The 26,991-nt window shown below is 40.2% G+C and overlaps 1 protein-coding gene and 1 pseudogene across 6 annotated transcripts in view; both read left to right on the top strand.

Annotated features, from left to right (window-relative positions):
* Atxn2 (ataxin 2) overlaps window positions 1–26,991 on the top strand; it is a 154,515-nt gene that overhangs the window by 43,051 nt on the left and 84,473 nt on the right. For 5 of the 6 annotated variants that reach the window (XM_045132103.1, XM_045132102.1, XM_045132099.1 and 2 more), the window contains exons 6-11: window positions 8,779–8,903; window positions 13,639–13,730; window positions 14,813–15,010; window positions 16,597–16,775; window positions 19,205–19,414; window positions 21,337–21,519. In XM_045132103.1, the coding sequence (XP_044988038.1) occupies window positions 8,779–8,903; window positions 13,639–13,730; window positions 14,813–15,010; window positions 16,597–16,775; window positions 19,205–19,414; window positions 21,337–21,519 (987 nt within the window). The remainder of the gene's footprint in view (window positions 1–8,778; window positions 8,904–13,638; window positions 13,731–14,812; window positions 15,011–16,596; window positions 16,776–19,204; window positions 19,415–21,336; window positions 21,520–26,991) is intronic. The other variant, XM_045132101.1, reaches the window with a different exon arrangement.
* LOC123454165 lies at window positions 835–3,093 on the top strand (annotated as a pseudogene).

The following is a 26,991-nucleotide window of genomic DNA, read 5'->3' as shown; positions in this document are numbered from 1 at the left end:
AGTTAGGTTTTGAAACAAAAAAATGGGATTATTTGAGCAATACACCTCCTACCTGTTCCATTTTCAAACTTGTGTGTGATTAGTATAGCAAACCTGCTAAGTGTGTCTGGAGTAGTTCAAATGGAGTTACACATTGTGGGTGTTTATCTTTGCTACTACAGTTTTACAAATTCCCTCTCAAGACCCAGTCCTTTATTTGTAGCAGAATCCTCTCTCTCTCTCCCTCCCTTCCTCCCTCCCTCTTGCTCGCTCATGCGCGCTCTCTCTCTTATTTTATTTTATTTATTTATTTTGATTTTTTGAGGTCAGGTCTTACTGTAGCCCAGGCTTACCTGGATTTCACTATGTAGTTTCAGGGTGGCCTCAAATTCCTGGCAGTTCTACTTCTGCCTCCCAAGTGCTGAGATTAAAGGTATATGCTACCATACTGGGCCCCTCTTTAATTTTATTTTTGGGAAGAGTGGAGAAACATACACAAGTCGGTTTGGTGGTGCACACCTTTAATCTCAACACTTGGGAGGCTGAGGTAGGAGGATTGTTTTGAGTTCGAGGCCATTCTGAGACTACATAGTGAATTCCAGGTCTACCTTGGCTAGAGAGAGGCCCTACCTTGGAAAACAAAAACAAATAAACAAACAAAAAAAGAAACAGTGTAAGTATTCCAGGTCCTCCTGCCTTTGCCAACAAATTCCAGACCCATACAGTACTCTGTGCATCTGGCTTTTTTTTTTTTAAACCATGGGTACTGCAGAATTGAACTAGGCCTGCCAGGCTTTTAGCTATCTCCCCAACCCCAGAATCCTCTTTCTTCATACTTGCTAGACCAGGGAGGCAATGTACTTCAGTCTTGAAGCATGGATTCTAAAAGAGTTTATGGAGAAAATTCAGAGCATCAGTGAATTTGGCTGTATAAAAGAAGATACATCTTTCTGGGCATGATGGCACACACCTTTCATTCTAACACTTGGGGGCTGAAGTAGAAGGGTTGTGAATCTGAGTTCAGCCTATGTTAGAGTGAGACCCTACCTGTATAAACAAACAAACAAACAAACAAAAGACTTGCATCTTTAAGTAACCTTTCAATGAAATTCAGCATTTTTCATTATAAATATAGGCAGCAGACTAGTCATATCAGCAGAATGTGTGATTGAAGCATCTATTACACTTCAGTTTCACCTTACATGCTACAGTTTCACCTTACATGCTATTATAGGCATTTAAAAATTATTACTTATGTTCATCACCTTTTCTTTGAACAAAAGTGAGTATGGGCAGTATGCATGCTATAGTGTGTGTTTGTGTAGGTCAGAGGACAACTGTTGGATTGGTCCTTTCTACCTCATTTCAGGCAGGGTTTCTGTCTCAGGATTCTGGATCTGTTCTTTGCTGTGCTCACCATGAGCTTCTAGAAAATTCTCCTGTCTTCAGTCTCCAGTCTGTGCCTCAGCTTGGATGGTGAGCACTTTATTCACTGACACATCTCTTTACCACCACCACCCCATTACCTCTTTTAAACTACAGAGTCCATAGAACTTATTTCATGCCTTAATAACTAATGTGAGTGTGTGTTGAGACAGTTTTATTTTTTTTCCTCCAAGGTAGGGTGCCACTGGGCTATGCTGACCTGGCACCCATTCTGTAGTCCCAGGCTGGCCTCAAACTCACAGCAATCTGCCTACCTCTGCCACCCAAGTGCTGGGACTAAATGGATGTACTACCACACCTGACCTTTTTGTTTGTTTGTTTGTTTGTTTGTTTGTTTTTCCAGAGGTAGGGTCTCCCTCTATCCTAGGCTGGCCTGGAATTTGGATTCACTATGTAGTCTCAGGTGGCCTCAAACTCATGGTGGTCCTCCTACCTCTGCCTCCCAAGTATTGGGATTAAAGGTATGAGCTACCATGCCCGGCCGTTTTTTTTTGGGGGGGGGAGTGGCTTCTTTAAAAGAATTATTTTAATTTTAATTAGTTTTGCAAGCAGAAAGAGCTAGAGAGAATGGGCGCAGCAGGGCCTCCAGATGCTTCAAATGAACTCCAGACACATGCACTACTTTGTGTATCTGGCTTTTCTTGGGGACTAGGGAATTGAACCTGGGTCCTTTGGCTTTGCAGGCAAGTACCTTAACCACTGGGCCATCTCTCAGCCTGAGACAGGTTTTGTTTGTTTGTTTGTTTACCTATCATCCATCCATTCATCCTGGTTTTTCTAGGTAGGGTCTTGTTCTAGCCCAGGCTGACCTGGAATTCATTGAATTATTTATTTGAGAGAGAGTGAGAGAGAAGAAAAGAGGCAGAGCAAGAGAGAATGGGAATACTAGGGCCTATAGCCACTGCAAACAAACTCCAGACACAGGTACCACCTTATGCATTTGGTTTACATGGGTACTGGGGAATTGAACCTGGGTCTTTAGGCTTTGTAGGCAAATGCCTTAACCTCCAAGTTATCTCTCCAGCCCTGCGTTTGGCTTTTTGTGTGTGGTTTAGGGATCAAATTCAGGTATTCTATACTGACTTGAGCAGAGAGAACTATCCACTAAGCTATCTCCCTGGGCCCTTATTGGCCATTTTGCTTTTTAATTTGCACATGCTAGGGCCTCTTACTACTGCAAATGAATACTAGACACATGTGACGCTTTTTTGTGTAGTTTACTTAGGTACTTGGGGGAAATAAACACTTTCTAGCAGGCTTTGCAAGTAAGTACCTTTGTCTGTTGAGCCACTTCCTTAGCCCTCTTATTTGCTATTTTTCTTAGAACACTTTTCATTCTTAAAAATATTATGGGGAACTGTGGTGGTGTGTGCTGTATGGAAGAGTAAACCCTTCAAATGAGGACTTGGGAGATAAGATGGAAGGAGAATACATTAAACTAAAAGTTATTAGACAGGAGAGCAGTGAAATTCACTTCAAAGTGAAAATGGCAACACATCTCAAGGACCTTAAAGAACCATACTGTAAAAACAGGGACTTCCAATGAATTCACTCGGATTTCTCTTTGAAGGTCAGAGAATTACTGATATTCATAGTCTAGAACTGGGAATAGAAGAAGATGTGATTGAAGTTTATCAGGAACAAATGGGTGGTCATTCAAGGGTTTAGTTATTTTTTCTTTCCCCTCAATCTTTTTGTTTTTAAAATCTAGTTTTTTTGTTATGTAGTGTTCAAAATGAGATTGAATACTGGCATTCCACCTCTTTAGTGCATACCATAATTTGAATCTCTAGTGTTCAATTAATTATTGGTTGTTTTCATAGTGCTGATTTTTAGTGACTAGTCCTCATCCCTCTCCTTTTTAAAACTTCATGTGTGCTCAGAGAGGCCACCTTTTTCAGGACTGCATTTTCAGATTTGAGGTGATAAATAAGATCAACCAATTTGAACATTTGTAATAACCTTCCAGTTGGCCCTGAAGCTGTCACATGTGACTGCTTCACTCCTGGACTATGATTTTCAGTGGGAGGTGGAAGTTTTTCAGAGAACAGAACTGTGGGGAAATGACCTTCCCTCATCTTGAAGTTACTTTTTTTTTAATATATATATATATTTTTTAATATATTTTTTTAAATTTTTATTTATTTATTTATTTGAGAGCGACAGACACAGAGAGAAAGATAGAGGAAGAGAGAGAGAATGGGCGCGCCAGGGCTTCCAGCCTCTGCAAACGAACTCCAGACGCGTGCGCCCCCTTGTGCATCTGGCTAACGTGGGACCTAGGGAACCGAGCCTTGAACTGGGGTCCTTAGGCTTCACAGGCAAGCGCTCAACCGCTAAGCCATCTCTCCAGCCCTTGAAGTTACTTTTAAAATCTGAGGGTCTCGACCAAGAGTATCAAGATTGGAGTCAAGGTGAAATAATGAAGATAGCTTCACTGAAAAAGAAAGCACTTTAACATGAAAATGATGCTGGGGGGGGGAGGGTATTACCATGGAATACTTTTTATCATCATGGAAAATGTAAATAATAATTGAGAAAAAATATTAAAAATAAATGAAGTAAAAAAAAGATGCTGTCAGAATATCCCAGAAAAGTTGTAGTTTTCATTAGCAGTTAATAAAGTTACTCATGTTGGAGTATATATAAGAACAATGTTCTTTTTCATTTTATTTCTACTTTTATTTGTACATTTGGCCTAGGACATGGGTTTTAAATGGACATTGTACCAGCTTCATGGAAATAAACAGTATGTGTGAAAACCATTAAAAAAACCACTTATAATCCCAGCACTCGGGAGGCAGAGGTAGGAGGATCACCATGAGTTCAAGGCCACCCTGAGATGACAGAGTTAATTCCAGGTCAGCCTGGACCAGAGTGAGACTCTACCTCGAAAAACCAAAAAAAAAACCAAAAAAAAAACACTTATGGGGGGTTGGAGATATGTCTTGGTGGTTAAGGCGCTTGCTTATGAAACCTAAGGACCCATGTTGGACTCTTCAGCTCCCACGAAAGCCAATCGCATAGAAGTGAGGCAGATACAAGGTCACACATGCCCACTAGGTGGCACAAGCTTTTGGGTTTGACTGCATTCCTGAGGCCCTGAAGTGCCAGTTTTCTCTCTCAATAAATTTAAAAAATACACACACACACACTCACACACTTTTTATTTATTTTTGTCTTTTTGAGGTAGGATCTCACTCTAGCCTAGGCTGACCTGGAATTCACTCTGTATTCTCAGGGTGGCCTTGAACTCACAGTGATCCTTCTGCCACTGCCTCTTGAGTGCTGGGATTAAAGGTATGTGCCACCATGCCCGGCTGGAAGGGATTTATTGAAGCTTATAGATCTAGGGGAAGATTTATTATGGCAGAAAAAGCTATCTTGTTTTTACAGGTCCAAGCAGAGAGAGAGGAACAGCCACAAGCCAAATCTCTAAAACCGTGCCACAAGCTTTAGGAACTCCAGGCACTTTGTATATCTTTAGATTGGAATTTTATAATTTTAAAAATTTGTTTGTTTATTTGAGAGAAAGAGAGGCAGAGAGAGGGAAAGAGAAAGAGAATGGACCTGCTAGGGCCTCCAGCCACTGCAAACTCCAGATGCATGTGCCACCTTGTACATCTGGCTTACATGGGTCCTTTGGCTTTGAAGACAAGCACCTTAACTGCTAAGCCATTTCTCCAACCCTGGATTGGAATTTTAGATCCACCACTATACCTTAAGGCTAGACCCTAAGACCCACCCAATGACACTTCTCCCAACCAGGTGGCTGCATATGCAGGCTATAAACTAATAAAACACTGAATATATTGGGACCATCTATTTGAACTACTGTATTTTGTTCCAGGCCCCCATTAAATTTAAAACCATTTCACATTGTGAATTGTACTTAGGCCAATTTTAAAGGTCCCCATAGTCTTTACCAACTTAAGATAGTTTAGCCGGGCGTGGTGGCGCACGCCTTTAATCCCAGCATTCGAGAGGCAGAGGTAGGAAAATCGCCATGAGTTCGAGGCACCCTGAGACTCCATAGTGAATTCCAGGTTAGCCTGGGCTAGAGTGAGACCCTACCTTGAAAAACCAAAAAAGGAAAAAAAAAAAAAGACAGTTTTAATGTCTCAAGTTGTTTTTTTTTTTTTTTTTTTTTTTTTGAGATTTAAGATTGCCTTTTAGCTGTGAGTCCTGTAGTATTAAACAAGTCATATAAAGGGATAGAGTAAGCATTTTTTTTAATTTATTTTTTTAATTTATTTATTTGCAAGCAGAGAGAGAGAGAGAAGATAGACAGAGAGAGAATGGGCACGCCAGGGCTTCTAGACACTGCAAACTCCAGACGCATGTGCCACTTTGTGCATCTGGCTAACGTTGGTCCTGGGGAGTCAAGCCTTGAACCAGGGTCCATAGGCTTCACAGGCAAGCGCTTAACCGCTAAGTCATCTCTCTAGCCCCAGAGAAAGCATTTTTAACTTTTATAAGGCATAAGAGGGAGAGACTGGAACACTGTAAATTTAACATTAAGTAAACATCCAGTGACTATTTTTGGTTTTTCATATGTACTTTCTCTTTTGGTTATTCAAGGTAGGATCTTACTCTAGCCCAGGCTGACCTGGAATTGATTCTGTATTCTCAGGGTGGCCTCGAACTCACAGCAATTCTCCTCCTACCTCTGTCTCCCGATTGCTGGGATTCAAGGCATGTGCCATGATGCCTGGGTTTGTTTATGGTTTTGTAAATTTTGCCCTTCCAGCTGGGCTGAGTAGTCAGAGAAAACTCATTTCTAGCTAACATCCTCCATGGTAGCCCTTGTATAGTCTTGATATATGTAACCATCTTTGAATCTCTATGTAAACCACAGTCCCTCTTTCAAAGGCTCTTTTAGCCTATTTATGAGGGTCATTATACCCTGTATATATGTCACATTTCAGTAGTGGCTTCAGAAACTGTATTTTATGTATTTTTTGTTTTGTTATGTTTTGTTTTGATTTTTCAAGGTATGGTCTCACTGTAGCTCAGCCTGACCTGGAATTCAGTCTCAGGGTAGCCTCGAACTCATGGTAATCCTCCTACCTCTGCCTCCCAAGTACTGGGATTAAAGGTGTGTGCTGCACAGTCATTGGGACTAAATAAATCGTGACTTTGAAGAGCAGGGTTCCTCCTCGTCCCCAAGGTAGTTTCTTGCTGTAGCCCAGGCGGACTTGGAATCCACTATGTAGTCTCAATATATGGCCTCAAACTCGTTCTCCTACCTCTGCCTCTCAAGTGCTGGGATTAGAGGCATGCGCCACCACGTCTGGCCAGGATTTGATTTCTTTTTTTAGTTAACTTTTTTTCTTTTTCTTCGAGGTAGAGTCTCACTGTAGTCCAGGCTGACCTGAAATTCACTACATAGTCTCAGAGTGACCTTGAATTCAAGGCATTCCTCCTACCACTTCCTCCTGAGTGTTGGGATTAAATGCATGTGCAAATATGCCCAGCCACCTTTTATCAGAATAGTTTATAAAACTTCACTTATTGCTCCCCCCCATAAGTAAAATATTAAAAAAATACTTAGCAGGAAATTATTATTATTTTGCTTTTTGAGGTCAGGTCTCACTTTAAAGGCTTAGGATGATCTGGAACTTGATTTGTAGCTCCAGGTTGGCCTCAAAAAGCAATCTTCCTACCTCTGCCTCTCAAGTGCTGAGTTTGAAGGCATAAAATTAATTTTAACAAGAGTCCATGTAGAAGCTGAGTGCGGTGATGCATCTTTAATCCCAGTACTCAGGCGGCAGACGTAGGAGAATCACCGTGAGATCGAGGCCACCCTGAGACCTACATAGTGACTTCCAGGTCAGCCTGAGCTCGAGTGAGATGCTACCTCAAAAAACAAAACAACAACAACAAACAAGATGATGTGGAACAAGAACAGGGCTTGATTTTGCCCAGTAGAAAACAAAAGTAGATTGTTAGGGCTGTCTGTGGCTTCCCTGATGGTTGTTGGAACGGTTAGCAGTCTCTTAGCCACTGTCAGGAGAGCTGTTCTAAAGTGGGCTCTTTTTTTTTTTTTTTTTTTTTTTTAATCATTCACCCTGTGGGACTCATGCTCTTCATGCTTTTGCCTCTTAATAATTGCCATTAGTAAGAGAGTGCAGCTGTAATGTTGAGCTAGCAACTAAGCCTGTAGGCACAGTGATGCTGTTTTCCCTTGTGTGAACAGACACACATCCATGTTTATCTGCCTCCTTACTTGGGATAAGAGGAAGTTAGGTTTAGTTTGACTTGCTTTCCTTAAGTTTTCCTGCTTAAGCGTCTTTATTGGTATTACCTTGGCCATTGGGGAGATTGCCAGAAGCAGTGCCAAATCAAAATTTCCTCTGGAATTACTCTTTTATGGGAAAACTGTGTTCTTGTTCACTGTGGCAACTTACAATAAAGGTGAGGGCATAATGCTGGGCACCTGTGCTCTTAGCAGAGCAGGTGCAGAAGTCCTTGGCAGCCTGGGATAGGTATTTAAGAGCGTACCTCAATCTACAAAGCACTCTGAGTGCTGTTTGGCTATGTAATTTGGTTATAACTCCCAAAAAGAAAATTTTCTTTTTTTTTAGCAGTATGGTCAGCTGAACATGTAGTTGCCATCTAACTGTCAGAAGTCCAGGTTGGCCTGACATCTGATCTTTCTGGGGACAGGTAACACTGCAGAACCTGGATATTGTTACAAAGTGGCATTGGGAAATTAGGTTCTGGGAAGAGATGAGGCTAGGTAGAATAGTTTTATTTACTATTGTCAAAAGTATGTAGATACTGGTCTTCGTATGGTGACCTGGACTTACATAGTTCAAAGTAATTCTGCATTGCCATGCGTTATGGTATTTGCCTGTAATCTCAGCACTCTGAAGACAGAGGCAAGTTGATCACAAGTTTGAGGCCAGCCTAGGTTACATAGCAAGACTTTGTCAAAACAAAACCCTTCATATATTAGGATGTGGCCAGCCTGGGACTACAGAGTGAATTCAATTCCATGTCAGTTTGGACTAGCATGAGACCCTGCCTCCAAAAATTAAACACAAATTTAAAAAAACATTGGTTTTAGATGAGCTTATAGAAGTGTTCTTGGTTATCTCTCACATTATATGAAGGTATTAAAATATTTCACAACTTGAATTATAAGAGAAAAATAGCTTTATTTGTAAAATTATCTGTGCTGGGATTTATTGACAAGTTTGAAAGTATACTGTTAAGGAATTTTATTTCTCTACCCAAAATTCACTCTTAATTGCTTTGCATCTTCTATTGTTGATGATTGGTATATGTATTAGTTAATGTATTCTGTTGTCTGGTTGTATGATTTTTCACTTGAAATCATCTTTGCAGATGCTTTTACTGACTCAGCTATCAGTGCTAAAGTAAATGGTGAGCACAAAGAGAAGGACCTGGAGCCCTGGGATGCTGGTGAACTCACAGCGAGTGAGGAACTGGAGGCTTTGGAAAATGATGTTGTAAGTGTCATCTGTGTGACTTGTTCTCATACGTTGATAATGTAGCACACACACAGCATCCTGCCCCTTGGTTTTGATTTAAACATGTCTCTGTTGTAGCGAACATAATTAAAGTGGCAGTTGTGATATGAATAAAGAAGAATTGCTAGGTAGAAGTGCTACCTTCTGTTGTGATAATGAGTTCTTTCTTTGTGATTAAAGGGATAATTAGCAACATAATTTAAACTAGAAACTGTGAGAAATCCTAGTTTGTTTTATTTTTGGATACATGCAGAATTGGCCATGTATATGTGGTTTCATTGTTTTGACTTTTCAATTTCTTAGTTTTTTTTTTTCTTTCTCTCTCTCTCTCCTTTTTTTTTTTTTTTTTTTTTTGGTTTTTCGAAGTAGGATCTCACAGTGGCCCAGGCTGATCTGGAGTTTACTATGTAGTCTCAGGGTGGCCTTGAACTCATAATGATCCTCTTGCCTCTGCCTCCCCAGTGCTAGGATTAAAGGCATGCATCACCACACCTGGCTTTGTTTTGGCTTTTTTGGGGGGGGGGCGGGAACATTATATTTATTTTATTTATTTGAGACAGACAGAGAGAGAGAGAAAGAGAGAGAGAGAGAGAAAGAATGGGTGTGGCAGGGCCTCCAGCCACTGCAAACGAACTCCAGAGGCATGCACCACCATGTGCATCTGGCTTATGGGTCCTGGAAAATCGAACCTGGATCCTTAGGCTTTATAGGCATATGCTTTAACTGCTAAACCATTTCTCCAGCCCAAATTTCTGAGTTTTTAATTGGGATTGCACTTGTTCCCTGACATACCGTAACATACTTTTATTTTATTTTATTTTTTTATTTTTTTTGTTTTTTTGAGGTAGGTTCTTTGCTCTAGCTCCGTCTGACTTGTAATTCGTTATGTCATCGCAAGGTGACCTCGAACTCATAGCAGTCCTCCTACCTCTGCCTCCCAAGTGTTGGGATTAAAGGCCTGTGCCACCATACCTGCCCCCCCCCTTTTTTTTTTTAGGTAGGCTCTCACTCTAGCCCAGGCTCACCTGGAATTCACTTTGTAGTCTCAGGGTGGACTTGAACTCACAGTGATCCTCCTACCTCTGCCTTCCGAGCTCTGACGTACCATTTTCAAATCAAATTCTTTGTGGAGTATATGTTTATGACACTTGTAGATTGTGCCACAAATTATGTTGAATTCAATGACTAACCTTCAGTCAAACAGAGGAGCAAGCCTGGGGAGTTGGCTCAGTAGTTAAAGGCTTGCAAAGTGTGCCAGCACAGGTTCAATTTCCCAGTACCCACAAAAAACCAGACACACAAGTAGTACATGCATCTGGAGTTCATTACCAGAGGCTACAGGCCCAGGTTTGGTCATTGTCTTTCCCCCACCCTATCTCTCAAATAAGCAAAAATATTTTAAAAGAAAACAAGAGACCTTGTGTTTATTTTTCAAGGAATAAATATCACCTTTTCTTCCTTGTGTATCATCCTATCACACTATCATAACTATAAGCAAATAGTCATTATTAATTTTCCATATACCTGAATACAGTGATTCTCGTGTGCATTATGGCACCTTGAGAGTGGCAAAATATGCCATCCTTTTCTCTGTTGGAGGGATTGATTAAGTTGAGAATTTCTAGGAAGATTCTAGCATTGTTCATTAAAATTTGAGATACACATTTAATATGTCCATCAATTTCACTAACAATTTATTTTTTGCCCAAATATATCCTTAATATGTGCATAAAATTATGCCTGAAGATGTTAATTTCTATTAGTCTCAGAGCTGTCTACCTGTCTTCTCTCTCCTTTACTTTACCACCTGGTCTTGTTAACTCTGGGACTGCCTCCTTGTGTAGTAATGTCGGTTACCTCTGGGCTAAGAGTAGGGAAGGTCCCCTTCCCCCAGTTCCTACCTCTGCACACCACTAGGCCCCTGCTTCCTGGCAGTGTAATTTTCTCCTCTTCAGTTTTCAGCTCTCCTGTTCTAGGTGTGTGTACCCCATCCTGTCCTTTTTCTTCTCTCCCTCATCTCCTTCTCTCTTTTCCCCTTCTCCCTCTTTTATAATGAAGCTTAGATACAGGTTTGTTTCAAAGTAGGAGCTGACCCTATTCTTTTACACATGAGTAGAAACACTCAAGCAACTCTCCATATTGTTATCTGTGCATCATGGTACTGGAAGAGACTTTATCCTGGATTGTTTTTTTTTTTGTTTTGTTTTTTGTTTTTTGTTTTTCCAAGGTAGGGTCTCACTGTAGCTCAGGCTGACCTGGAATTCGCTATGTATTCTCAGGGTGGCCTCGAACTCTCGGCAGTCCTCCTACCTCTGCCTCCTGAGTGCTAGGTTTAAAGGCGTGCGCCACCACGTCCGGCTTGGATTGTTTTTTGTGGGGTACACAGAATAGTTTATACATCAGTTAACTTTTAGATAATTGTGATTTCCTGCCTGCCTGTGTTGAGTAGGGAATTACCGTCTTATGGCTTTACCCACAGTTTCATGGTCAGCTTTACTGTTTTGCTTTTTTTTGTTTGTTTGTTCTTTTGGTTTTTCACCCTAGGGTCTTGCTCTAGTCCAGGATGACCTGGAATTCTCTACGTAGTCTCAGGTTGGCATTGAACTCACTCTGATCCTTCTACCTCTGTCTCCCAAGTGCTGGGAATAAAGGCATGTGCCACCATGCCTGGCTTCATGTTCAGCTTTATTACCAAGTTTAAAATTATGTAGCGGGGCGTGGTGGTGCACACCTTTAGTCCCAGCACTTGGGAGGCAGAGGTAGGAGAATTGCCTTTAGTTCAAGGCCAACTTGAGACTGTATAGTGAATTCCGGGACTCAGGCGGCAGAGGTAAGAGAATCACTGAGTTTGAGGCCAGCCTGAGACTACATAGTGAATTCCAGGTCTGTCTGGGCTAGAGTGATATCCTACCTCGAAAAACAAAACAAACAAACAAACACAAGGACTATTTTACATTCAATTTAGGACATTTATTCAACCTGTAAGAATCAGCCCATAGGGGAAAGCTGGAAAAAATTTTCATGGCCAAATATTAATGACTAGTTTGCCACATCTCTCCAATGTTCTAGTATTCTTTCAATGCCATAGTGATAAAAAGAAGCAATATCCAGACACAGGTGTTATCCATCCCAGAAGAGTAGGCTCAGCACCATTAATCCCAGCACTTGGGAAACAGAGGTAGGAGGATCGCTATGAGTTTGAGGCCACCCTGAGACTCTATTGTGAATTCCAGGTCAGCCTGGTCTAGAGTGAAACCCTATCTTAAAAAAACAAAAATAAAACAAAACAATAAAAAGGGGAATGCTAAGAGTAGGTTAGGCATGGTGGTGCATGCCTTTAATTCCAGCACTTGGGAAGCTGAGGTAGGTTTGACATGAGTTCCAGGGCCCCCTGGGAATACATAGTGAATTCCAGCTCAGCCTGTGATAGAGCAGGAATCTACCTTAAAAAAAAAAAAAAAGCCAAAAGTAATATTGAGTGTAGGACTTGAGGGAGTAAAGAAAGTAAGTGGTATTTTTGTGTATTTTTTTTCTTTAAATATATTGTATTTATTTATTTGAAAGAGGGAGGCAGAGGGGAAGGGGAGAGAATAGGTGCACCAGGGCCTCCAGCCACTGCAAACAAACTGCAGATGATTGTGTCATATTGTACATCTGGCTTACGTGGGTTCTGGGGAATCGAACCAAGGTTCTTTGGCTTTGTAGACAAGTGCCTTAACTTCTAAGCCATCTCTCCAGCCTTTTTTTTTTTTCAACCTTATATTGGAAATTATTTCCAGAAGATACTAGCAATAAACTTTGTTATTTGAATTGTTGGGGGGAGGGAATGGATAACAGTGTCTCATTGTGAAGTTGTTCATGCTGGTCTTAGATTTAAATCCCCTGCCTCAACTTCCTGTGTAGCTGGGATTATAGATAGGCACATGCTACAATGCTTGGTGCTTGTGGGGATTTTGTTAATCTGTAGTCCAGGTATGGAATTTATGGAGATCCTCCTTTTTTTAAAAAAAATTTTATTTCCAAGATAGGGTCATGCTCTAGCTCATTCTAACCTGGAATTCATTATGTAGTCTCAGGGTGGCCTTGAACACACAGTAATCTTCCTACCTTTGCTTCCCAGGTGCTTGGAATGACGGTGTATGCCACCATGCCTGGCTCCCCTTAAAATAATAAAAAAAATTTTTTGTTTATTTATTTATTTATTTATTTATTTATTTATTTGAGAGCACCAGACAGAGAAAGAAGCAGAGAGAGAGAGTGGGCACCCCAGGGCCTTTGGCCAAGTGCTGGGATTAAAGGTGAGCACCGTCACGCCCAGTACTTTTTGATTTTTTTTTTTTTTAAGTTTCATTTATTTGAGAGTGACAGGCAGAGAGATAAAGAGGCAGATAGTGAGAGGGAGAGAGAATAGGTGCGCCAGGGCCTCCAGCCACTGCCAACAAACTCCAGACGCGTGTGCCCCCTTGTGTATCTGGCTAACGTGAGTCCTGGGGAATCGAGCCTCAAACCGGGTCCTTAGGCTTCATAGGCAAGCGCTTAACCACTAAGCCATCTCTCTAGCCCCCCCAAAAGAATTTTAAATGGAAGCTTTCCTTTTTAAAAAATTTCTCAAATCTAACTAGTACAATTCTTTAGGTGTTATTGTATATATTGATTCTGGCTGAATTTTAAAAAATGCTTTTCATTTTGAAAAATGATCATTATTTTCTTCTAGTCTAATGGATGGGATCCTAATGACATGTTTCGATATAATGAAGAAAATTACGGTGTAGTATCTACGTATGATAGCAGTCTATCTTCATATACGTAAGTTCAAAGAGTTTATTTTAGTGCACTTTTGTTTGATTTTTATCAGCTTAAATTATAATGTTGAATATTCTTATTTGTTTTTATTTTTTATTTTTTTTTTGAGGTAGGGTCTCGCTGTAGCCCAGGCTGACCTGGAATTCACTCTGTAGTCTTAGGGTGGCCTCGAACTCAAGGCGATCCTCCTACCTCTGCCTCCCAAGTGCTGGGATTAAAGGCATGCGCCACCACGCCGGCTTCACCTTGTATTTAAGGACAAGGTTTCTCAATAAACCTAAGGCTCAATGATCTAGCTAGACCAACAAAGAGCTAGGGAGCCAAATTCAGATCCTCATGCTTTTATAATAATCAATTTTCCGCTATACTGACAACTATCTCTGAAGCTCCTGTTAACCTCACCCCCCTTTTTTTGGGGGGGGGGGTTTTGAAAGGTAGAGTCTTGTTCTAGTCCAGGCTGACACAGAATTCACTATGCAGTCTCACAGGGTGGCCTCGAACTCACGGCGATCCTCCTACCTCTGCCTCCCAAGTGCTGGGATTAAAGGCGTGCGCCACCATGCCCAGCTCCTGTTACCATTCTATAGGGAAGAACACTTAATATTTCAATAACTGCCTCATCATAACCTCTACCTTTGGATATTTCATTTTTTAGCAACTTAAAATCGATTTTACCAATAAAAAGTATATGGAGGGAACTACATTTATTCTATTTTAATGAGAATTTACAAGCTTAGGTAGTAAAAACAAAACAATTCCTTCACATATTTCCTGAATTTAAAAACAAGTAAGATAGCCAGGCGTGGTTAATCCCAGCACTTGGGAGGCAGAGGTAGGAGGATCGCCGTGAGTTCGAGGCCACCCTGTGAGACTGCATAGTGAATACCAGGTCAACCTGGACTGAGTGGAACTGTACCTTAAAAAAATAGTAATAGTAAAGGTAACTGAAAAAGTTAAGATTTTGATGTAGAAATAACAGAGCAATTAAGCCTTTACAATTTTTCTAACTCTAAAACTTAATAGTTAATTGTGACAGATAACATAAACTGTTAACTGTAAAATAATCACTTTTCCTTCTATTTTAGGGTGCCCCTAGAAAGGGATAACTCTGAAGAATTTTTAAAACGGGAAGCAAGGGCAAACCAATTAGCAGAAGAAATTGAGTCAAGTGCTCAGTACAAAGCTCGAGTGGCTCTGGAGAATGATGATAGGAGCGAAGAAGAAAAGTACACAGCAGTTCAGAGAAATTGCAGCGAACGTGAAGGGCACAACACAAACACTAGGTATTTAAAGGAAATCATGATGCAGTATTTTGGATACACAACTCAAGGTCTGTGTGAAAAGGTGTATTATTGCTATATTTCCTCTTTAATGAAGCTTAAGTGGAGAATGCAAGTGGTGTTAGTTTAAGATTCTGTATAGTAATTTGTAAAATAGTTTTTCAGAGTCAGCTGTGTGGAGCCAAGTGTTGAATATATGATGAGGACCAAGCGAAGAACTTGAATAGCTCGTTAAAGAGTAATAATCCGAGAAGATGTGTATAACCCAGAGCTAGGAAGAACAAAAATCACATGTGTAGTTAGAGGAAGCTTCATGGGGAGGAGGCATTTTTGTGAAATGAAAGACAATCCGCCCCTCAAAGATTGTAGGGCAATTTCTCACATATACAGAAGAATGGCCCGTGAGAGAACTTGGTCCCCATACTAGAGAGCTAGTGTTTCCTGTGTCTGGTTTTCAGGGTCAGTGTTACAGGTACAGTGTTTGGCAGCAAATGGCCACAGAAGCTGAGATAGTGCAAAGACTATACAGCAGTGCTGAAGAAGGATCTGTAGGTAACAGTGGGGTGAGAAAACTGAGAATTGAGTCAGAGAGCCTGTCAGTATGTTGAAGTAGTTCATTCACCTAGTAGAACTTGACAGCCCACTAGACTGAGTCATGGAAAGGATAGAAAAAACAGGGGTGACTTAAGCTTTATTTGGTAATTAAAGTGACATATTGTGGTTTTTACTTGTAAGATATGAAGTAATAACATGAACCAAATTGAGGAGGGAAATGTTGTTTTTTGTAAGTAACTGCATTTGTGGCTCTCTTGATTTACATATAAATGTGTCAGAGACACCTGATACATACTTGGTACAGCAAGAACTGCTTCCTGTCTTTAAGGCATTCATAGCCTAGAGTCTTGTGATGTGAATTGTCATGTCCAGTGTGACTGATGGAAACTCTGGGACTAGCAGTGTGGATTTGAGATTCATCAGCATGGCAGATGTTGAAACCATAAATTTTTCAAAAAGGATAGAACATTTGGAGTAAAGAGATCTCACAGAAAATAAGGTTGAGAAAGTCAAGGGTTAAAAAAAAATGCCAGCTGGAGGGATGGCTTAGCAGTTAAGGCACTTGCTTGAGAGGTCTAAGGACCCATATTCGAGTCTCCAGGTCCCATGTAAGCCAGAGGCACATGGTGATGCAAGTGTGCAAAGTCACACATGCGCACAAGGTGGTGCATGTGTATGGAGTTCTGTTATTGTGGCTAAAGGCCCTGGCATGTCAATTTTCTCTCTCTCTTTCTCTCATTAAAAAAAAAGTTGCCAAGGAGATCAAGTAGGATAAAGGTGAGCACACATTTGTTAAACTGCTTGCACATGAATAGATACTGCAAGGATGGGAAAGGACATAGGCTAGAAGTGCAGGGCAGTGAAGTAGTGCAGTGTAGGGTTGTACCCTATTATAAGTACCTCCTCTGCCTAATACATCTTTAGTATATGTGCTGCCAAGGTGAGCACTAATGTACCTTTAAATATGGTTGCTTTGTTTTGTCCTAGCCTGGTGCCTTTTGGAATAAAATGATTTAGAGATCTCTCATTTTCAGGGAAAATAAATATATTCCTCCTGGACAAAGAAATAGAGAAGTCATATCGTGGGGAAGTGGGAGACAGAACTCACCACGTATGGGCCAGCCTGGATCGGGCTCCATGCCATCAAGATCCACTTCTCACACTTCAGATTTCAACTCGAATTCTGGTTCTGACCAAAGAGTAGTTAATGGAGGCAAGTATTTTCACCAAATTTGTTAATGTCATTGACCAAATACAGATATATCTAAATACTGAAAATAACTTACATAATTGATAGGAACATGTACACCATTAATGATTTTTGTGGAGTAGTTTTTAACTTAAATAATTTAAAATTTGTTTAAGTCACTCATATATTCAGCAAGACAATATACTAAGATAAGCTGCTAAATTTACCTCATTCCCTTGACCTGAAAACACTCCACATATAAAGAAATTGGAAACTTTGTGTAGGTTCTCAATTTTAAAAACATAGTATGTATGAAATATCCTAATACATGTGAAATACTCTGGTTAATTCAGACTAATTTTATAAACTTGACATTTTTCCTTTCTGCTTACTTAAAAGGTGAGGCAGTTTGTAATAACAATACATGAACAAAAGTCATGTGAAGAAATGTGTATGCTTTAAAATACAATACAGGCTGGGTGTGGCGGCACACGCCTTTAATCCCAGCACTCAGGAGGCACAAGTCGGAGAATTGGCATGAGTTCTAGGCCACCGTGATACTACATAGTGAATTCCAGGTCAGCCTGAGAGCAAAACCCCTACCTTTAAAAAAAAAACAAAACAAAACAGCCAGGTGTGGTGGTACACTCCTTTAATCCCAGCACTCGGGGGGCAGAGGTAGGAGCAGATGGCCTTGAGTTCAAGTCCACCTTGAGACTACATTGTGAATTCCAGATCAGCCTGGGCTAGAGCAAGACCCTACCTCAGAGAGGAGAGAGAGGGAGAAAGAGAAAGAACAAGGAAAAAAATAAGTACAGTGGATGTTACAGTGGAGCAACAACATCGATAGAAGACACTTAGATATTTAATAGGAATATTTTTCTGTACTATGTCTAAATCAGGTTGAATGAAGCTCACCAGTTATAGGTGGTTTATAGAATTCTAATATACTAAACAAAACTGAATGGTATGGAACTAAAGTAATTAGCAGCAGCATTAGTGTGTGACTATCTCAGGATAAAGAATGGCCTCCCCCCCCCCCCCTTTTGTTGTTTGAGATAAGGCCTTACTCTAGCCCAGGCTGGCCTGAAATTCACTATATAGTCTCAGGATGGCCTCAGACTCATAGCAATCCATTTAAATTTGCAGTGATAAAAGCTGGGTGTGGTGTGGTGTTGCATGCCTATAATCCTAGCATTTGGAAGGTGAAAAACTTTAAGGATAGCCTCTGTTCATAGTAAGTTTGAAGCTATCATGGGCTACATGAGACCCTGTCTCAAAAAAAGAAAAAGGTTGTAAATATGAAAATAGAGAACATTAAGTTTCCAGTTTCATTTGTTTTCAGTGAATCTTTTCTCCAGAATTCCTCTCCAAGTGAACATTTTTGTGTATTTTCTACACTTAGTAATGGTGGTGAAATTTCTTTGCTCCCTGAGTAAAGATTTTCAGCTGTTTACAAACAAAATTTCAAAGTAAAAACTTGTAGGGGGGCTGGAAAATGTGGGGTGCTCAAGTGTGTGTAGCCCTCTTAGAGAGGAGCCTGGACTGTTGACTAAGTTCAGGTAAGTGATGTGCATGGAAGATACTCCACTGGTGCAGATCTGTCAGTCTCTATATGTGATGATGACAGCCTGAAATCTCCTAGTTTATTAAGCAGTCTATTAGTAAACACTTAACTGCATATATTATTTAGAAGACCCCTCCCTCCCATTAATGAACTTAGATTTAAAGAGCATTACATTAACTTCTATTATTCCTGCGATTCTAGAAAATAGAAGGACTAATTTTATTTGCTTAAATGGGACATGCTTAATGCGATCAAACTGAACCTTAGATTCAGATAAATTTGATCAAAATCACAAATGAGCTGGGTGTTGTAGTGCATGTCTTTAATCCCAGCACTTGGGAGGCAGAGGTGGGAGGCCACCCTGAGACTGCATTCCAGGTCAACCTGGACTAGAGTGAGATCCTACCTCGAAAAAAAAAAAAAAAAAATCACAGATGAGTGTAAGAATACTATGTTTTAAATTGAGTTTAGTAGCTGCTGCTTATTTTTAGTATTTTAGATCTAAAGCCTAAGTAGGAATTACTGTGTTTTATTCTGTGAAATTATCTGTGAATGTTATATTCTTTTAACAACTGGTTACAGAGCACAGTTAACGAAGCAGGATTACTAGGCAAAATCTTAACTGTCTTCTTCAGTAGTCTGTGTAGATCCTAATTAACCCTTTGGGAACGTGTATTCATTTAAATAGATTTAACTTTAAGGAAGCTAATAACGTAAAATGTGAATTTATGTCAGTTAAGTTATTATCACAAAACAAATGACTGTCCTCAAAGGGTTAAAATGTACAAGAAATCATTTTTGTCATTTTACTTTTTTTTCTGTTTACTTTTTCCCTCATTTTTTTCTTTAGTTTTTATACTTTCCTTCATATCATTTGTTCTGTCAGGTGTTCCCTGGCCATCGCCTTGCCCATCTCCTTCCTCTCGCCCACCTTCTCGCTACCAGTCAGGTCCCAACTCTCTTCCACCTCGGGCAGCCACCCCTACACGGCCGCCCTCCAGGCCCCCCTCGCGGCCATCCAGACCCCCGTCTCACCCCTCTGCTCATGGTTCTCCAGCTCCTGTCTCTACTATGCCTAAACGCATGTCTTCAGAAGGTACAATACCACAATTTGTTCATGTTTTTGTTTGTCTTTGTTTAACTCCTATGTGAGTTTATGATTACAGAATAGTTTCCTCTTCATTATTTAATAGCCTATGATTTCTGTGTTTTAACTTTACTTTATTAAAACTATTTCTATTAACCTTTTGTTCATTAGAGTAAAATTTGATAAATGCTGTGAAGCTTTGAACTATTCTGAAAGTAAGGATGGGGTTTGATCTCTGCTTGGCAGTGATGCTTTTGCACAGCCCCAGAAATGTTTGCTCTCTTTTCCTCACTGACCTGGATGCAGTGGAAATGGTGACTGGGCACATTCGGTACCGTCTTGGGTTAACTCTATGCCTGGCATTGTACAGCTGCTCGGCCACAGTGCTTAACTGTTGCTGACCACATATAGCAGTGTTTTGTTTTGTTTTTTAAGGACCTTTGTTGAGCATGACATTTCAATCCTCAGATTAAAATAGAGTGTATTTTTTAGAGTACCTTCAGGAATTCTAAACTTAGTCAAATAGTTCTTTTTTTTTTTAATTAAATAGTTCTTTTTAAATTAGCTTTGTAATATTAAGGTAATGAAAGGTTATTTTAATTTGGGAGATTACATTGATATAAAATTATTAGTAAATACCAAATTCTGTGCCAGCCAGGGTTACTTAAAGTAAGACTATCTCTTCCCCCACCTCAAAAAGAAGTGTAACATTCTAAATTAAATGCAGTGAATAAGAAAATCCTTCATTCTAAATGATAATGTCCTTTGATATTGGCTTGAAAATATTTGTCAGTATTCTGATTAGATTGGCTCAGTAAAGTCATGATGAATATAGCTTATATTGGGTCTAATAAGTTTTCTAAATAAACTGCTCAAAGCTAAAAACTATTTTAGCTGTCTCTAAATTGTTGTCATGCAGTATTGGAGGTCATGTGACTTTGACTAGACTCTGAGTGCTTAAAAAACAAGTATAGCTAATTTTCTATGTGAATTCCTTTTCCAAAGAGCCCCTAAATGCAGAGCTAAGTTCTAATTGTAGGATTTACCATAGTCATTTGAGTAAGTTATGCTTTTATCATGAGAATGCATTACCTGAAACCATTAGGAGTTGTATACATCTTTATTGGATTAAGATGTCAGATCCTGCTCATGGACTATGCACAGAAAAATATACCTTCCACATTATTCAGGGGTGCTGTGTATCTCCAGTTGAAAGTTGTAACATTAGAATTCTCATAGAGGATTATATCTATGATTAAATTCCTACTGGGGAGACAACATTAATTTGATGATGTAGAGTTTGGCAGCAGATTATGGGTGAGGAACCCTGCTTTGAAGCTTAGAAGTATTTTTTGCCAGTGTCTGCACCATTAGGCTTCTGAGGAATGGAGAGTTTTGTGCAGGTGAGGACTATCAAACCTTGATTTGTAAAATTAATGATTGTGGCAATGGAGGAAGGAAACAACATTTTGGAGAAATCGAAAGGGTTTATACATGTATTCAGCTATATAGGAGGATAATAGTCTTCTTACATTTTTCTCTTTTGGGAAGTAATACATCTTATTTTAGAATGGAAAGGTAAAAATTATTGTAAAGTGAAAAATATTTCATTGTATATATCTTTTCTCCTGTTAATTTGATTGTATTTATTTTCATATGCCTACAAATTATGTAGATACGTGAGTTATGACATGTTACTATTTATTGCCCTACCATCATACCTCCCTTAGTTTACAAATGAAGGGAAATAAACCTATAATATGCCATAAAATAGCTTGTATTGTAGCCCAAAATCTATATTGTGTGGTTTATGGCTTTCATTTTTTTTTTAACCAATGAAAAATGGATGAGGAAGAGAGTATATGTTGTATGCTAGCAGAAAAGTATTATATGAACACTGTAACATTTATATGATGTCCACTCTTCCTTAGGCCCTCCAAGGATGTCTCCAAAGGCCCAGCGACACCCTCGAAATCATAGAGTTTCTGCTGGAAGAGGTTCCATGTCTAGTGGCCTAGAATTCGTATCCCACAACCCCTCAAGTGAAGCAGCTCCTCCTCCAGTGGCAAGGACCAGTCCTGCAGGAGGAACGTGGTCCTCAGTGGTCAGTGGGGGTAGGTATCACTAGGTTGGGAACATTGTAACTGTTCATTTTGTCATATCACAAAAGAAGGACTGAACTCAGCTGTGATGAAGTGTATTTATTACAAATAACGAGAAATTCAGAAACATGCAGTTTTATTCTGGCTAAGCCACTTACCCATATGTTAGTGCAAGTGACATAGTCATCTGAAGTTCAGTTTTCAGTGTGTGGCAATTCTTGTCTTGTACTCTTTTTAAAATATTTGAGATATATATATATATGTGTAATGTATTTATTTATTTATTTATTTGCAAGCAGAGAGAGAAGAGAGACAGAATGGGCACACCAGGACCTGTAGCCACTGCAAATGAACTCTAGACGCATGTGCCCATTGTGCATCTGGCTTACATGGGTCTTGGGGAATTGAACCTGGGTCCTTAGGCTTAGCAGGCAAATGCTTTAACTGCTAAGCCACTTCTCCAGTCCAAAATAGGTATTTTTTTTATAAGCAGAGACACAGAGGGAGAGAGAGAATATGGGCTTACCAGGTCCTCAAGCCCACTGCAGATAACTCCAGAGATATGCGCCATTTTGCGTATCTGGCTTTACGTGGGTACTGGTGTATTGAACTCAAGTCACTAAGTTTTTCTTTCAAGTATCTTAACTGGTGAGCCATCTCTCCAGCCTGTTGTCTTGTACCCTTTATGGTCTTGTGATGACATTCCTGAGGCTCGTAAGTCTGAATGTTAAATATTTGAGGGAACTTACAACTTTGTTCATTGATTCCTTCTAAAAACATGCATTTTGGGTTCATAGCACAGTACTTTCATTTCATCTATATGTGACACTCATGAGTGGCCAACTACATTCCTTTTGCAAGGAATATCTAATACAAAGGGTGAGTTCATCTTTTATCTGTGATTAGCCTGAATAATATGCTGACTGTCCATACAATAAAAGGCAGGGGCTGGGCTGGAGGGATGGCTTAGTGGTTAAGGTGTTTGCCTGCAAAGCCAAAGGTTCCAGCTTTGATTCCCTATATTAGCCAGATGCACAAGGGGGTGCACACATCTGGAGTTCATTTGCAGTGGCTGGAGGGCCTGGTGCGCCCATTCTCTCTCTCTCTCCCTCCCTTCCTCTCTGTCAAATAAATAAATAGTTACTTTTTTTTTTTTTTTTTTTTTTTTAAAGGGCAGGGGCATCCTTAGAGAAGATTTTCAAATTAGAGTTGGGCTGCTTTAGCTACTTTGTCAAGCAGTCCTTAAGTTGCTGGACAGCTAGAGCTGCAATGATTACTTTTCTCTTTTGTTCTTTTATCAGCCATAAAACTTTAAAAGACAAAAGTCCTTTAACTTTAAAAAAGAAAAAAATCACAGAGATGCTAAAAAAAGGGGGGGGTTGGGGGACACCTCAGGATAGCTCAGCAGTTAAGGCGGTTCCCTACAAAATTTAATGACCTGGGATTAGTTCCCCAGTATCCATGTAAAGCCAGATGCACAAGGTGGCACATGCATCTGGAATTTGTTTGCAGTGGCTAGAGGCTCTGGTGTATCTATTCCCTCTCTTTTTCTCTGTCTGCCAATTTTTTCTGCATGCCAAATAAAATAAAGTGTAACTTCCTTTTTAAAAAAGTTCTTGGGCTGGAGCCTAACAACCTGGGCTTGATTCCCTGGTGATCTTGTAAAGCCAGATGCACAATGACACATGCATCTGCTGAAGGCCTTGATGTCCCCATTCTTTCCCTGTCTGCTTTTCTTTTTTTTTAAATTTTTTGTTCATTTTTATTTATTTCTTTGAGAGTGACAGAAAGAGAAAGAGGCAGAGAGAGAGAGAGAGAGAGAGAGAGAGAGAGAAAGAAAGAAAGAAAGAATGGGCACACCAGGGCTTCCAGCCACTGCAGAACTCCAGATGCATGTGCCCCCTTGTGCATGTGGCTAACGTGGGTCCTGGAGAATCGAACCTCGAACCGGGGTCCTTAGGCTTCACAGGCAAGTGCTTAACCGCTGAGCCATCTCTCCAGCCCTCCCTGTCTGCTTTTAAATAAAATTTTTTAAAAAAACTTTTAAGTTGATATATGCTATCTGTTTGCTTTTTTTAATTTCTTTCTTTCATTTTTGTTTTTCTAGGTAGGGTCTTGCTCTAGACCAGGCTGACCTGGTTCACTATGATTCACTATGTAGTCTCAGGCTGTCCTGAAACTCATGGTGATTCTCCTACCTCTGATTACAGAGAGCTGTAATTAAAGGTGTGCCCCACCAGCCTGGATTTTCTTCTCATTTATATGTAATGTAAATATGTATAATTATGCTGTAAATTTCTTTGAACTTTTTAAAAAAGTATTTATTTATTTGAGAGAGTCAGAGGGAGAGAATGGGTGAGCCAGGGCATCCAGCCACTGCAAATGAACTCTAGATGCATGCGCCATCTTGTACATTTGGCTTATGTGGGTAGTGGGGAATAGAACCTAGGTCCTTTGGCTTTGCAGGCAAGTGCCTTAACCGCTAAGCCATCTCTCCAGCCCCTCTTTGAACTTTTTTAGTCTTTTAAAAAATATTTATTGAGTGTCCGGGGGCTTTCACCCACTGCAGACAAATTCCAGACATATGCACCACGTTGTGCATGTGGCTTACATGAGTCCTGGGGAATCAAACCTGGATCCTTTGGCTTTGCAGGCAAGTGTCTGAACTGCTTAGCCATCCCTCCAGCCCTCTCAGTACTTTAAAAAAAAAAAAAAAAACTTTTATTTTTATTGATTTATTTGAGAGAGTGAGAGAGAATGGGCACTCCAGGACTTCCAGCCACTGCAAATAAACTCCAGATGTATGCACCATCATGTGCATCTGTCTTATATGGGTACTGAGGAATTAAACCTAGGTCTTTAAGGTTTGCAAGCAAGCACATTAACTGCTAAGCCATCTCTCCAGCCCTCTTTGTTGTTTTAAATGAATATAAGAATCAGAAGTTGAAGTATAAAATTTTTCAGCTCTTGATTAATCTTAACATTACTTAGATGGTCTACAAATGAATGTTGACTCTAACTACATTATTAGGGACAAGAGAATAAATGCATAGCTGCTAGAGATATACCCAGAATAGCATTTCAGGTTCTCTTATATACTAATTGGAAAAATTTTAATTGTTGAAGAATGTCTTGTTCATTTTATTTTTTTAAATTCATTTTATTTATTTGAGGAGGGGAGGGGTTGCACATAGAAAGAGAATAGGCACACCAGGGCATTCAGCTGCTGTAAATGATCTCCAGTTGCATGCACCACCTTGTACATCTGGCTTACATGGGTCCCGAGGAATCAAACCTGGGTCCTTTGGCTTTGCAGGCAAGTGCCTTAACCACTAAGTCATCTCTCCAGCTACTTTATTTATTTTATTTTATTTATTTTTTTTTTTCAAGGTAGGATCTCAGTCTAGTGTAGGCTGACCTGGAATTCACTATGTAGTCTCAGGGTGGCCTCAAACTCACAATGATCCTTCTACCTCTGTCTCCCAAGTCCTGGGATTGAAGATGTGTACCACCATGCCCAGTCTTTATTTTATTTTTTAAAATATATTTTATTTACTTATTTGAGAGAGAGATAGAATTGGGCTTGTCAGTGTCTCCAGTCACTGCAAACAAACTCCAAACGCATGTACCACCTTGGGCAACTGGCTTTATGTGGGTACTAGGGAATTGAACCTGGGTCTTTTGGCTTTGCTGCCAAGCCCCTTAACTGCTAAGCCATTTCTCCAGACTTCTTGTGGTTTTTAAAAAGAAAAGCTGGGGCTAGAGGGATGGCTTAGTGGTTAAGGCATTTGCCTACAAAGCCAAAGGACTCTGGTTCGATTACCCAGGACCCACGTTAGCCAGATGCGCAAGGGGGTGCATGCTTCTGGAGTTCGTTTACAGTGGCTGGAGGCCCTGCATGCCCATTCTCTCTCTCTCCCTCTTTCTCTGTTAAATAAATAAATATAAATAAAATATTTTTAAAAGAAAAGAAAAGCCATGCTGGATATAGTGGTGCATGCCTTTAATTCCAGCACTCTGAGAGGCAGAATTAGAAGGATCACCATGAATTCAAGGCCATTCTTTGACTATAGAGTCATTTCCAAGTCAGCCTGGGCTGGAGTGACACCCTTTCTGGGGAGGGGGAGGGAGCAAGAGCCACTAAAGTAATGAAAATTAAAACTATTTTTTTTTTGAATCTGAGCTCTATAGAGAGGTTTATACTGGAATGTGAAGTTTATTAAACACTTACTTTGAAGTTATCCTTAATAGCAACTTTATTTGTACTTTATTGTATTATCCTTTTCATCTACTTTAAGTCCTGATTTACTTAGTTACCACACAGTGGGACCTTGATATTGCTGGAAAGCACATGTGATGGGCTATAAGTGACTGAAAGGTGTTTTGGTGTATTTATTGAGTAGGGAATGAATAGCACCCCCCCCTTTAGGCAAATAATCCCACCTTTAAAAAAATTATTTGGGGGGGGGTGGAGAGAGGGCTTAGTGGTTAAACGCGTGCCTGTGAAGCCTAAGGACCCCAGTTCGAGGCTTGATTCCCCAGGACCCACGTTAGCCAGATGCACAAGGGGGTGCACACGTCTGGAGTTCCTTTGCTGTGGCTGGAGGTCCTGGTGTGCCCATCATCTCTCTATCTGCCTCTTTCTTTCTCTGTCTGTTGCTCTCAAATAAATAAATAAACAAAAAATTTTAAATAATTAAAGAAAATATTAAAAACATATTTTTTAAAATTAGTTGGGCATAGGTCTATGTGTGGTATGTGTATATTGGCACACCAGGGTCTCTTGCCACTGAAAATGAATGCCAAAATCTCATGTGTCACGTTTTTGTTTTTTGAGGTAGGATCCCACTCTGACCCAGGCTGACCTGGAGTTCATTATGTAGTGTCAGGGTGGCCTCGAACTCACAGCGATCCTCCTATCTCTGTCTTCCAAGTGCTGAGATTAAAGGTGTGCGCCATCACTCCTGGCTCGTGCTACTTTTTGCATCGACTTTTACATGGACACCTGGGGAGTTGAACCTGTGCCATCAGGCTTTGCAAGTGCTGAGCCATCTCAGCTCCAGGGATATCTTTTTTGAGATAGGAACTCATTTCTAGCTTAGGCTGACCTGGATTTATAGCATCCTCCTACCTCAGCCTTCTGAGTGCTAGGGTTAACGGTGTGTGCCAGATGTCCCATCCATAAATAATCCAAACTTTTAAAATTGTTATCTTTTTTTTTTTCTTCAAGTGACATTTGGCTTTCCATAGGATTGTGACATTCAGCTTTTCTCCAAATGCTTTCCTTTGAAGGTTACACATTAGGGGCTGGCAATATGATTTCATTTCATAAGGGTTTGCTATACAAGCATGAGGTCCTGAGTTCAGTCATCAGCATGCCTATAATCCTAGCATTGGGGAGGTGGAGACAGGCAGATCTCTGGGCCTTACTGACCAGCTAATCTAGCCTAATGGGTGTGTTCCAAACCAATGAGAAACTATCTG

The sequence above is a fragment of the Jaculus jaculus genome, chromosome 13, assembly GCF_020740685.1.
Source record: "Jaculus jaculus isolate mJacJac1 chromosome 13, mJacJac1.mat.Y.cur, whole genome shotgun sequence".
Taxonomy (NCBI): domain Eukaryota; kingdom Metazoa; phylum Chordata; class Mammalia; order Rodentia; family Dipodidae; genus Jaculus; species Jaculus jaculus.
The sequence above is the reverse complement of the archived record's forward strand: the minus strand, read 5'-3'. Positions and strand labels throughout refer to the sequence as shown.